This window comes from Volvox carteri, assembly GCF_000143455.1.
Source record: "Volvox carteri f. nagariensis unplaced genomic scaffold VOLCAscaffold_71, whole genome shotgun sequence".
Taxonomy (NCBI): Eukaryota; Viridiplantae; Chlorophyta; class Chlorophyceae; order Chlamydomonadales; family Volvocaceae; genus Volvox; species Volvox carteri.
Window position 1 is genome coordinate 141205 of NW_003307614.1, and position 11443 is coordinate 152647.

General features: G+C 54.1%; 3 protein-coding genes across 3 annotated transcripts; 1 reads left to right on the plus strand and 2 right to left on the minus strand.

The window, feature by feature from the left end:
• Positions 1–93: 93 nt before the first annotated feature.
• On the plus strand, positions 94–732 carry VOLCADRAFT_98350 (uncharacterized protein; the record flags this gene model as incomplete). The annotated part of the gene is made up of 2 exons (XM_002957225.1): positions 94–592; positions 704–732. The coding sequence occupies 2 exons, from the start codon at positions 94–96 to the stop codon at positions 730–732; spliced, it is 528 nt and encodes a 175-aa protein (XP_002957271.1).
• A 171-nt stretch (positions 733–903) lies between these two features.
• Positions 904–4760, minus strand: VOLCADRAFT_107612 (uncharacterized protein). Its single transcript, XM_002957263.1, has 4 exons — positions 4445–4760; positions 2689–2891; positions 2282–2374; positions 904–2065 (listed from the first exon to the last, which is right to left on the minus strand). The coding sequence occupies exons 1-4, from the start codon at positions 4623–4625 to the stop codon at positions 1718–1720; spliced, it is 825 nt and encodes a 274-aa protein (XP_002957309.1). The 5' UTR covers positions 4626–4760; the 3' UTR covers positions 904–1717.
• A 2476-nt stretch (positions 4761–7236) lies between these two features.
• Positions 7237–10497, minus strand: VOLCADRAFT_68065 (uncharacterized protein; the record flags this gene model as incomplete). The annotated part of the gene is made up of 4 exons (XM_002957264.1): positions 7237–7530; positions 9699–9811; positions 9915–9996; positions 10390–10497. Coding segments are annotated over 4 exons (597 nt in total), but the record flags the coding sequence as incomplete, so codon positions are not given.
• Between the last annotated feature and the right edge of the window lie 946 nt (positions 10498–11443).

Sequence of the window (11443 nt, forward strand, 5' to 3'; positions counted from 1 at the left end):
GGTCGACTCTGAGGATCCCCTACAGGAGCTTGACCAGCCACAACTGCGCGTAAAGTGTTGTGTTTAAAGCTTGGAAGAGCACAAGTAGTCACCATGGATGCCGTCGATAATCCCACTGGTGCAGCTGTGGATGGCAGCGGATGCCGCGTTGCCACGGCTGCCAACCCCCTTACGGAGGACAAACCGACAATACTCAAGGCCAGCACTGCTTCAGGCACCGAAACAAGTGCCATTACCGCCGTTGTCGATGACACTTCTGCGGGCTTGTCCAAGGCTTTTGATGGATTAGACAGGGTTCCCACTGAAGCTTACGGGGATCAGAAAAATGTTGCCTCTGCTGTTGTGGCCGGTGTCGCAGCTGAGGCGAGGTTATTGCTCGGCATATTCTCTCACCCTCATACTACGTCTGTCAAGGCCTGGCCTGCTCGCCTGGACGGCACCATCTGCTTTCCAGAGCTTGACAACCCGGACTTCACCTTGCCGGGGCTGGGTGATAAGGCTCCGATAGCCACTACCCTGGGCCTAGGCTGTCTGCACTGCTTGCAGCACCTGGGCTTGCTGAACAGGGTCCGCTACCTCAGCGTGATCTCCGGTAAGTTGCAGTTGCTGGCTAATGTTCCTGCTCCATACAGGGACTCAGCATCACACACACACACATTGTATCCCTGCTCATCTCATGTAACGGTGAGCATGTTGAATGCAGTCGGCCAAGTGGCTGGTTTGACTAGCTAGGTAGCTGGCTGTCTACCTACTTGACTAAGTAGGCCTGGTAGGCGATCAACATAGGCACATGCACAGTTCTTGTTTCAAATATATATCATCCAGGCCGGGGTTCACCTGGAAGCGAGGGTACGTGTGGGACAGGTGAAGAGATGATGTAATGCTTGCTTGTTGGCCTGGAAGGAGATATATGTGTATACATGTGTGTGTGTCTGTTGCATCTCGGTTGCATTACTCAGAGAGGTGTAATGAGCCCACCAAACAAGCCAGGTAGGGGCACGCCATTCACAGCAAGATGCCACATGGTCTACTTGTTCTCATTCTCCCAGCGCACCCTATGCCATAAGCGTGCCAGGGTTGCCTGAAAGCGACTAATCTCGAGCAGCAGGGTAGTCACGCCTACCTCCCGTTTGGCCCACCGGTCTCAATCCACAATCGTACAACCACTGATTAACTGAATCCCCACTAAGACTCCGAACCAGATTTGATGGGACATGGTTGGTGTGCCCCGGAAGGCCACAGGCCACCCATACATGTCAGTAACAGGGGGCGGTGTTGGCTAGGCTAAATGGGTCTAAATGGGTCGGAATGAAGGCGTCGCGTTGTAGCCCAACCTCGGACATTATGAAATGCTTTTTCCCATACTCTTAGTTTTACAGCACCAGTCAACAGCAGCTGCATGCCCTCGTTGTGGGTTTCCCTACCCTTACACCTACTCCACCACGAAATAGCATGTCAGTCAGCACCACCAGCAGCCGCTGCTGGATGCCGCCTCCACCACAACTGGGCACCGCCACTCCTGAGCCCAACCTGCCACTCTGCTGCACGCACTCTCAGTTGAACCTACCCACCCACACAACCAGCCAGGCGACCAGAGTATGCCGCGGTCAGGTCAACAGACACACACAGCAGCCCTGCCTCCCATCCTGGCGACAGGCTAGCTTGCTCTGGCCACCCATCACCACACCGGGTACATCATCAGCCGGACACTGTATGCTCAGGTGGCTGCTCCTGCAGCCCCCAAGGTCGCCGACAGGTCCGACAGGATGCTGCATATGACTGCACTGGGCACCAGGATGGCTTTGTTTGTACGAGTGTCAGACCCGACCACCATGGCCACAAGCTTGCCGGTGTCGACCGAGAAGCAGCCGCCACCTGAATCACCGGCACCCGCAACAATGTCACCGCGGATGTGGCTGTGCGCATCCAGCTCGGTCGCCGCCACCATGCCGTGGCTGATGGATGTGGCATCCGCTTGTGCCTGCGTGGACTGGCCGTGGATGTAGTACTTGTCGCCAGCCGAGACACCACAGTCCAGCACCGGGGGCACCAGCTTGCACTGCACCTGAAGGTCAATACCAGTGAAGCAACATCACAGGCGGTTGACTATGTTGCGAATTGTGAGTGCTTTAATGTTCCAGCTTGAGCTTGCATGGACCTTGACTTGTGGGAATCTAGGCAAGGAAAGGGCTTGGGGAGGAAAGGTGCAAGGGTGCTACATGTGCAGAAGTAAGCTCAATTGCCGCTACTGTAGGCTTAACCGACCCGCACACTGGCACACCTCGAGGATGGCAACGTCTTGGATGGGATTGATGTGCACCACTGTTGAGTCCACCAACACCCTGCGGTCCGCGTCGGGGCAGTGCACGGCAATCTGCGAGCAGAGCATTGTTGCATGAAGCTTACAAGCATTGTGCAAGGCGAGGTGGTAAGAGGGCCAGAGTCATGCACAGCACAAGAGGCATGCCTGCCTGCATGATTGGTCACGCTAAGAACAGCAGCACTCCGCGGCAGCAGTGCTATAATATGAATGCCAGGGTGTTGCTATGTTGATACACATGCACAGTTGCACCAGCAACAGCCCAAGTCAAATACCATTCATAAGGCAGCAGCTCAAGTCAGACTCCATTCACGAAAATCGGCAAACTGCCTCATGTGGAGCTCCTACTCTTATGATGCCATGCACACCTGCATCTGTTGCCCAAGTGTCCATTCTCCATGCCTGCCGTGCGCGAACGTTGCCACATGGTGCAGCCCAACCACTGTGGCCGCCTCCTTGTACGGTGGATAGTTGGGGGGTTCCACCACCAGGTGGGCGGCATACTTGGAAGAGTAACAAGCGCGCGCCCTGATGGTTGCCATCACGTCGGTTCCACCTGCTGCACCTGCATCTATTGCAAACACAAACAAGCAAACAGAGGTGCTCATTGGGAGCCCAGTCGCAGGCCCAAAGCAGCGCAGTGAAATGACAAAATGTCTAGGAATGTGCTGAGCTGCCACAAGCAGCTAAGTTTGCCGATGCATGCCTGTTTTGATTGCCTCTTTCAGGGTGTTATGTTGCCGGAGATTAAGTTGTGCTAATATGATATATTATATACGTGAATAAATACATGAACGACAGCTGAAGGGTGTAAACTTATAGCAGATGCGGCATCTGTGTCTGCAGGCTATGGCTGAAGTGGTTTGCGGCCAATGTGGCTTCATCTGTCTGAGCAATGCAATATTGGGTGAGAGACCGAGCTTTCTACTAGGGTCTGGTGCCTTAATAGGGAGGGGTAGGGTCTATACAGGGTTTCCAAGTTTCCTCGGTCTTCTTGAGTGTAACACAGCAAAGGCGTAACCCGGGATGCTCAGATTGGCATTTGCGTCGTTACATTGCCCCCCACTTAGCAATGGACGTCCTCGGCCATTATTTCGAGCACAGGAGCCATCCCACCTCGCGCCAGTGCGCTGGTTTATCCATTACACCATGAAATCGCCAATTTGCGACTTGCTGGTTGCCAGAATCGAACCGCCGACCCGAAGTTTATTTCGGAATTCGTGCGGTCCCGTCTCGATACCATTGTAACACAGCAAAGGCGTAACCCGGGATGCTCAGATTGGCATTTGCGTCGTTACATTGAGCCCTCATCCCAAGAGCCAGTCTTCTTGTGTGTTTCAGGCTCAGTGCTCAAACTCGTGTTACGGAGCCTTGACCCCCAGGGGAGGAGAGCGGAACTAGCGGACCATATACTTGCACCACACACACACACATGCGTGCATGCAAACATATTGTCACACAAGCTCGCGATATGCCAGCTGAGCTGATTCCTGTGCCTCGTATGCCCTGGTAAAAGGCATGGACATAACCCAGCTCAGACAATGCACGGCTAATATCACGGCCGCTCCAATGAGTGCCCAGTAAGTTTGTCATAGTGGTGGCCAGGTCGGTGAACATTGCTTGGTCATCAGCCTGTACCAGCTGCACCAGCGCCTGTGCAGCGACTTTCATCAAATTTGCATGGTTTGCGTGTTCCTGTTTGTCCTCTAAGCTGCATGACATCACCATTCGCCACGTAGGACTGTATGATAGCATGCACAGTCCTCTCACAAGGTCTGTGCCCGAAAGCTTCAGCTATTTGGGCTTGCGTGCTCGGTTTAATGCTCGATAGCGTGCGAGTTTACCTATCATGATGTTTGTTTGCATATCCCTCCAAGCGAGAGGGCTTGGACCTATGCTGATGTTCATTACAAGAAGTGAACTGAGGACTGATGCTACACGTCATGTGTACGCGTTGCTTAGCTTGCAACATGACGCGCCCACGATGAAAGGTATGCACATATATTCGCCCGTGCACCGAACGCCTTGTAACCCTTAAACTACACTCACAATAGATCTTGGTGCGGGGTTGCTGGGTGCGTGTGAGTGAACTCCTTTCCAGATTTGAACCCGCACCACTCTTACCTTTCACGGACCTCATGAACTCAACAATTGCCTCGTTGTCACCATCTATCGGAAACACCTCGAGCTCCTCCACCGATAGTTTGGACAGGGCGAAGCACAAGTCGCCGAGCTCCTTCCCGCGCACGTCCAGCGCCTTCGCGGCAGCGGTGAAAGCCTCAGCCGCCTCCTTTCTGCTGACCATTTTGCCTTTTTTCAGCTGACTACTGCTCGTCTGTGAACGCCTTGTAACCCTTCAACTACACTCACAATATACCGCTGCACTATTCTCTCCACTCCTGCCACATCATGTTTCACCGATATACTTCGGCATCTTCCGCATCTATATACTTTAGTACGCGGTCAGCTGCTTCACCACGTCCTCGATGTTTATTATTTAAGTAAAGTCCAAACGTAAGCCCCACGCCCGCGTTCCGTACTCCGAAAGCTCCGGTGAGACTAGATGTGTCGAGATGCTTGGAATTGGCCGCCAAGACACTGAGATTGACAGGCATCATACTAAACCTGGACCTGGGATTAGTAGACAGGCTGACGAGCGTGCGTTACAAACGTTTGGGTCTTGAACTCTGCTAGTCATAAAGCCCTTCTCCGTGTCTCTCTTCATCGCTTCTCAGACTGACGCGTTTGTGCCTGGCGCACGTGGTGGTGAGCACCCGCATCGACTCATGCTGTACGGGTCCTTTACTCTAGCTGTGTCAGAGCGCACGAAGCCACAGCTGTCTGAGTATCGAAAGGCAGAAGTGTATGCAGTGAAGCCATAGCCACCGAACGTCCTACACATAGAGTAGTACACACATTTACGCAATAACGTCCGAAAAATGCATCAGATAACGTCCGATAAATGCATCAGTGCGGACCTCCAGGCGGAAAACAGGTTACAGGAAGGTTTAAAACCAGAACCGCGGCGGGGACCTGCACAATTTATGCGCCCGGGATGTGCGGCCTTTCCTGCGAAAGCCATCAGGGAGCCGCTTTAGGTGGCGACATGATATTAAGCCGACGAGTTCCACTTACGGCGCAGCCATCGTGTGTAGATAGCGTGCGGTGTCACTTTCTGTGTTTTTGAGAGACTCGGGCCCATGGGAAATGTCCCTGGGGAAACGTCCATTTACCCTTCCCTTTTCCACTCCACCACACATTCATTCGCACACTTGCACGTCTACCGTGACGGCGCAAACACAAGAACCAGCTGTTATCTGTCCCATTACACCGGATGCGATCTCAGAAATGCGTGCGCAAGGCCGCGCTGATCATCCACTTGCATGATATCACGGATATCCGCGTTGACGGGCACACCGAGGTCCCAGAGCTTCTGTCGCGCAGACACAATCGCCGGGCATTCTACCAAAAAATGTTTCTCATCATCGATAGCACACGCGATGATGAGGGTCCACAGCCAGCCTGTTATTCGCCCAGTCGTCGTTGACACGTGCCCTTAGGTGTTGGTGTGTGTCCATCTGCCTCACCCTTCTCTGGCGCAGCAGGGTTGGAGCCATGTGACGAACAACTCAAACGGCGTTGACCTGAGTGGTTGGGGTGGCGGTGGTTGAGGTGGCCGCGATGGAGTGGCAGAGAGAAGGTGGAATAGCGACGCTGCAGCCGCAGGGGGGTGCGGGCAGAGAGCAGCGCGGAGCAGCAGCAGCAGGGCAGACTGCCTTGGTCACCAGTCAAACAACAAGTACAAATGTGCATTGCGGCTGTTTCGCGGCTGTATCGCAGACATTTTCATACATCTAAGCATATGCATAGTTAAACATGCCCGAGTCAGCTGATGACGAGCGCCCAACCAAGGTGCCCGCATCTCCCTCGGGATTCGCAGCTTCTTTATCTTAGCTTTTGCTTCAGTATGTTGCAAAGAACCCGGATGGGCTCCTGCACCGAATTGCCAAGGTGGGCGACTGTGTTCTGCCTGATGAGAGTGATGATGAGGGCAGTGTGGGTAGTGAAATTGCTGAGGCCTACTACCCTTCTGATAATGAGGAGGTCGAGAGGGTGGCAAGTGATGAGGTGTACCCGTCTGAGGAGACGGATGATGATGTGGCAGGTGTGGTGGAAGCGATTGCTGCAGAGGTGGGTGAGGAACGGCGCCTCCTTGGTTTTGGGTAAAATCCTTGCTGAAATATTTCAATGTTCCAGAATAAAGTCAAACACCTGTTAATTCAGCCGTCCGAGCATATTACGATAGAATCCAGCTAAAATTTACCCCGAAAACCGCTTCAGACAGTTCCGGGGTGCCCGAAAACACGGTCAGGCTGACAGGAAAATTTTCGGGGAGGGCCCCGAAAGGTTATTCAGAGGGTTTCGGACACGACCGAAATTTTTGGGTACCCTGGTGAAGAACCCTGAGGGCAGTGCGTCAGAGAGTGGGCCTTGCGCGCGTTGGTTTGCCGTTTGCGCGTCTGTCTGTCTGTTTGTGTTACGATCACAGTGAAACGCAATATCGGATCTTGAAAGCTGTGGCCCCCTTTTACGAGTCCCCTTTTTCTGCCCTATCGTGTGTAATCTCGTACAGCAGCTACATGACTCATGCCATGGAAGTTGTGCACCAAACGGTGGTTGTGGTTGTTGTTGTACGTCATAATGATTACTGTCATAAGATTTCCGTGCCACGTCAATGTTTATGTATATGTGTAAATATGTGTGCGTGTGTGCGGTCGCCCTGGAAGCAAGCTAAGTACATACCCAGCCGGTTCACAGAGCTCACTCGAACCCTATTGTCACAGATTTACACCGCGGCCATCCGCACCCCGCATCAGTGCGTTCGAAGTGACGTCAATACTGCCTAATATTAACTCTCATGCTGCCTTCAGCTTTAGCGCCGCCTCGGCCCCACTCAAGCCCGCCTCATCCGTGCCACCGCAGACGTGCCGCTCCTTAACCCACGCCATCACGTTGCGTGCTGCAAACAGCACCACTGCCAGTGCCGTACATCCGTATAGCGCCATCCGCTGCTCCGGCCGCGTCGCCAGCGACTCCAAAGCATGTTGGACCCCCAGTTGGTGCCAGGTGGCGGCGGTGGCGGCGCCCAGGCCATAACCCACCGCCACCTGGGGTACTGTGTGATATCCCAACCGCACTCGGAGCCACGTCTGCGGTTAAGATCAGTTGGGGCTATAAGTCAGGGGTGGAGTCGGGTTTGAGGTAATGGATGTGGCCCTCGCGTGATTGAATGGTGGTGGTCAGGATTTCGCGGGTGTCCACATAGCTAGGATGCCGAACAGCAGCAGATACACACAAAGAGAAACGAAAAACAGAAATATGATGTATGTATGTATGTATGTATGTATGTATGTATGTATGTATGTATGTATGTATGTATGTATGTATGTATGTATGTATGTATGTATGTATGACGTTGATTACACTGTGGGCTGAAAAGCCGGGGGCCCAGGGCCGAAACACAGCGCGGGGGCCGGGTGCATACGGCTGGTTAGTCTCATGCAACCCGCCCCCGGGTCAGGCCGCACGGGAAACGACGGCCGGCACGCAACAGTGCTCGTTTGGCGCTCCAACTAGACGGGATCTATGCCCGCTGGTCTCCTAACATAAACGAAGTCGCAACTGGGGGGCTCTTCCTGCCGACCGAACGAATCGAGCATCTCAGAGAGCTCGCATCCAGGACCTGGGCGACCGGGAGCCCGACGAGTCATCCCGGGCTGGGGAGGTCACCAAACTCAAAAATCCTCACTCAAAAAAGAGCGCAAAGAGCTCACACCACAAGACGCCAAACAACCTCCTGAGACTACTACCCTCCTCCGCCTCTCCCTCCCTGGCCTAGTCCAGGGGAGATAGCACCCGTCGGGGGGATAACACCGCACAAGTCCGCGCCCTTCCACAGCACTGGGTCTAACTTGAAAAGTACTCAAACGGGAAGACCCTGCGGCAACGCCGGGCGATCAAGCCTCCGAAAACCACAGGGGGGGAGGGTAGCCAGCTCGGCGCCCCCCCATTACCGCTCTACCAAGACGGCTGGTTTCCAAGATCCTATCTCACCTAGACGCCGCAACACGCGAAACCCGGTCTCGTACCCTGAAGAACCTAGTCCTGCACCACGCACCTTCGAGTACGGCCCCTCCTGGGTGCCCACCTCCCCCTCATCCGCGCTCTCGCTACGGCCACCTGTTTCCACTCACCACCCCTCAGCCCTACATCCTCTTGGTGCTCTCTCTGCATCTTCCCCTCCCCCCCCGGCTCTCCCCGCCCTTTCCCCGGTCTCTCCCCCCCCTCCGCCGGTACGGCTCCCCCAGGCAAAGGACCCCTCCCTCCCCCATCTCCCCTTGCGCGGCACCCCCCCAAGCCCCATCCCTGATCCCCCCCCTCGCAACCTTTCCCTTAACCTCCCTCTCGACCTCCCTACCACCCCCACCACCTCAAATCCCCCCTCCGCGCCTCGACACCCTATCCCCTTATCCCCTATACTCCAGCTCCCGCCGCGTCCGCTTGACCATTAGGTCGTGATGTCCACCGCCTCCGCGCAGCGCAGTGCTCCCCCGCGTATGTATGTATGTATATGTGTATGTATGTATGTATGTATGTATGTATGTATGTATATATATGTATGTATGTATGTGTGTATGTATGTGTACAACAACACATCGCAGTGGTCACTGAAGCTTCCCAAGCAGCCAGCCCAGGGAGGGGCCGAAAGCCGAGCCAAGCTGCATTGTGAGCGGACTCACCAGCAGCGTTTTTTAAGTTATATATTCCTTAAAACGAATAAACAGCCATTTTGGCTTTTGGAAAAATTGGAATGAATTGAGGCTGACCCGTACATTTTCATTCCTCCAGCCAAAAACGCCCATTGCTGCCAGATTGCTCCGTAGTTTGCAGAGCTTAGTATTTTCAATCATAGAATAGATATGAGGGGCCGTAAGAAGGTCAAGCCCATGAGTCAACGCGGCATAGCAGCATGTATGACCGGTCCTCACATAGCCAAACACGCACAAGGCAATGACTTGAATGTCGAACAGACACTAAAACAGCAAGATAATCCTAAAATTTTTCTGATAACGGCGTTTGGGATGGCGGTGCTGTTGTTGTTGCTGCCAGCGGCGAAGAGTGCGCACATGAACGAAAACGCGCCAACTCAGTGCGTGACTCTCTTGGGGTCTACGATGGGAGTTGTAACTTATCGGGGGGGGTCTGGGGGGGCCGGAGCCTCACACTTAAGGAATAAATTACGACGACCCTAGCAACTTTGTTACTTAGGTTGGAATAAATTGAGACCTGCCCTAAATGAAAAAAAATCACTGCTCACCAGGAACAAGCTGAGCGCTAGTATGGCAGCAGCAGCGACGGAGCCGGGGCCCAGCGGCGGCGGGGACTCACGTGCCAGCGCCAGTGCCGTGTAAACGCCTAGGAATGCGAGACCTGCGAACGAGAGGACCACCATTTCACTCGAGCCAAAGCGCCAATGCTTCACCCACGACCACCACCCACTTGACACGAAATGCCCCGCAGCCGCAGAACTTACTGTTTGCATGTGAGGATGGCATTCCCGGGTCAGCCTTTCGCGCGCTTGGGGGCCGCTGCTCATTAATGACGTACTTAAGTGCCTGTTAAGGTGGGTAGTGTAGGATCACGTAGATAAACCAGGCAATGACGGGGACGGGGACACCGGTAATGGACGGACAGCGCATTGGTGGTCAACTCAACAGATTTCAAGAGGAGCAAAGGCCAGCATTGTCAGCCCTTATAATTATGAGGCGAGAGCTACCCAGGGAGGGTGGAATGGGGAGTTTAATAGCCCTTCCAAGTTAAAAACTGGATTAGCTGTGTGAACCTTTTTAGGTTGAAAACTGGAAGGATACCTGCCAAGATAGCAGCTGCAACGTGTACCTCTGAGCTATGGCTTCCCCCCTTGCTCGTTGCCCTTTCCAATACCCCCCTCATTTCCTCCTCCTTCATTGTTCACTACATCCCCCCTTGTAGCTGCCGTACTGCCGTACCTTGTTGAGGAAGGACGCCAGGATGGATCCCAGCACGCACCACGCCGCCGCCAGGTCCCTCCGCATCACCAGCACCGCGAACACCGCGGCGGATACTGCCCACTTTGTCTGTTGGGGCGAGAGGCGTTGAGGTGGGTGTGAGGAGTGCGGAGTACTGGAGGAGAGGAGAGGTAGAAGTATCTGTGGCTTAATGAGACATCCTCATCCACGTCAACAGTGTACTAACGTGTTTGCGTGTCTCGGTGAACAAGCTGTGAAAGATGGTCCACTAATGTAGCGTGGATCACGAAGACAGGTAGTTCACTTAGGCTAAATGTCAGCAAATGATGTATATGTGTGTATAATGACAGCTGTTCCAGCCTCAGTGAAAGGAAAGAGCAGGGCACTCACAACAAAGGGCCGGCATTACCGGTGTCATTCACTGGGCCCACCAGCTCATTAAGAGTAGACAGTACGGCAGTAGTACGGCAGTAGTCTGTGGGACTGGAATGCGGACTTGATGAGTACTGGGGATGGGCAGCGCTATTCCCCGGTTCAGGAGCAGCAAGACCCATGCCGCCCGCCGCTGCGCAGCTGTGGATAGTGCGTATGTGTCCTGTTGTGGCAGCGCGTGTAGCAGGTAGGTTAGCCAGCGCGGTTGGGACGCAGAGTTGGGTGGTTCGGTGAGCTGCCGGAAGGGGGAATGTTCTGGGGTGTAGAGCTGGGGTGAAGGGACGCGGCACGGCCAGCTGCTGGCTGGTGTAGAGTTGCTGCGGGGACGTCGCTGGGAAGGACCCGCTTCTGTGCCTGCAGCGAGCGAGACGCATATGGTAAATTTTAAGGCATTGAAACTAAGGACATTCATGGCGTTATAGTAGTCTATACCTCTGACGCAGCAAGCAGGTCTGGGCCATCGGCAGGCACGCGGATGAAATGTCCTTCGCACGGCAGCGCGGATTACAACGTTACTGCATGTGGACGACAGTAGTAATTATGGATCGGTCAGTGAAACCGAGTATGCAAAGCTGCGCCTGTACCGCTAGCACGACAGGATTTCGTAAGCGCAGAGGATCCT

Excerpts from the sequence above, each read along its gene's own strand:
- VOLCADRAFT_107612 (XM_002957263.1), bottom strand. The coding sequence starts at position 4,625 with ATGGTCAGCAGAAAGGAGGCGGCTGAGGCTTTCACCGCTGCCGCGAAG. Across the intron at positions 2,892-4,444 it reads GTTCATGAGGTCCGTGAAAG|ATGCAGGTGCAGCAGGTGGA; the intron begins GTAAGAGTGGTG and ends TGTTTGCAATAG. Across the intron at positions 2,375-2,688 it reads CACTTGGGCAACAGATGCAG|ATTGCCGTGCACTGCCCCGA; the intron begins GTGTGCATGGCA and ends CTCTGCTCGCAG.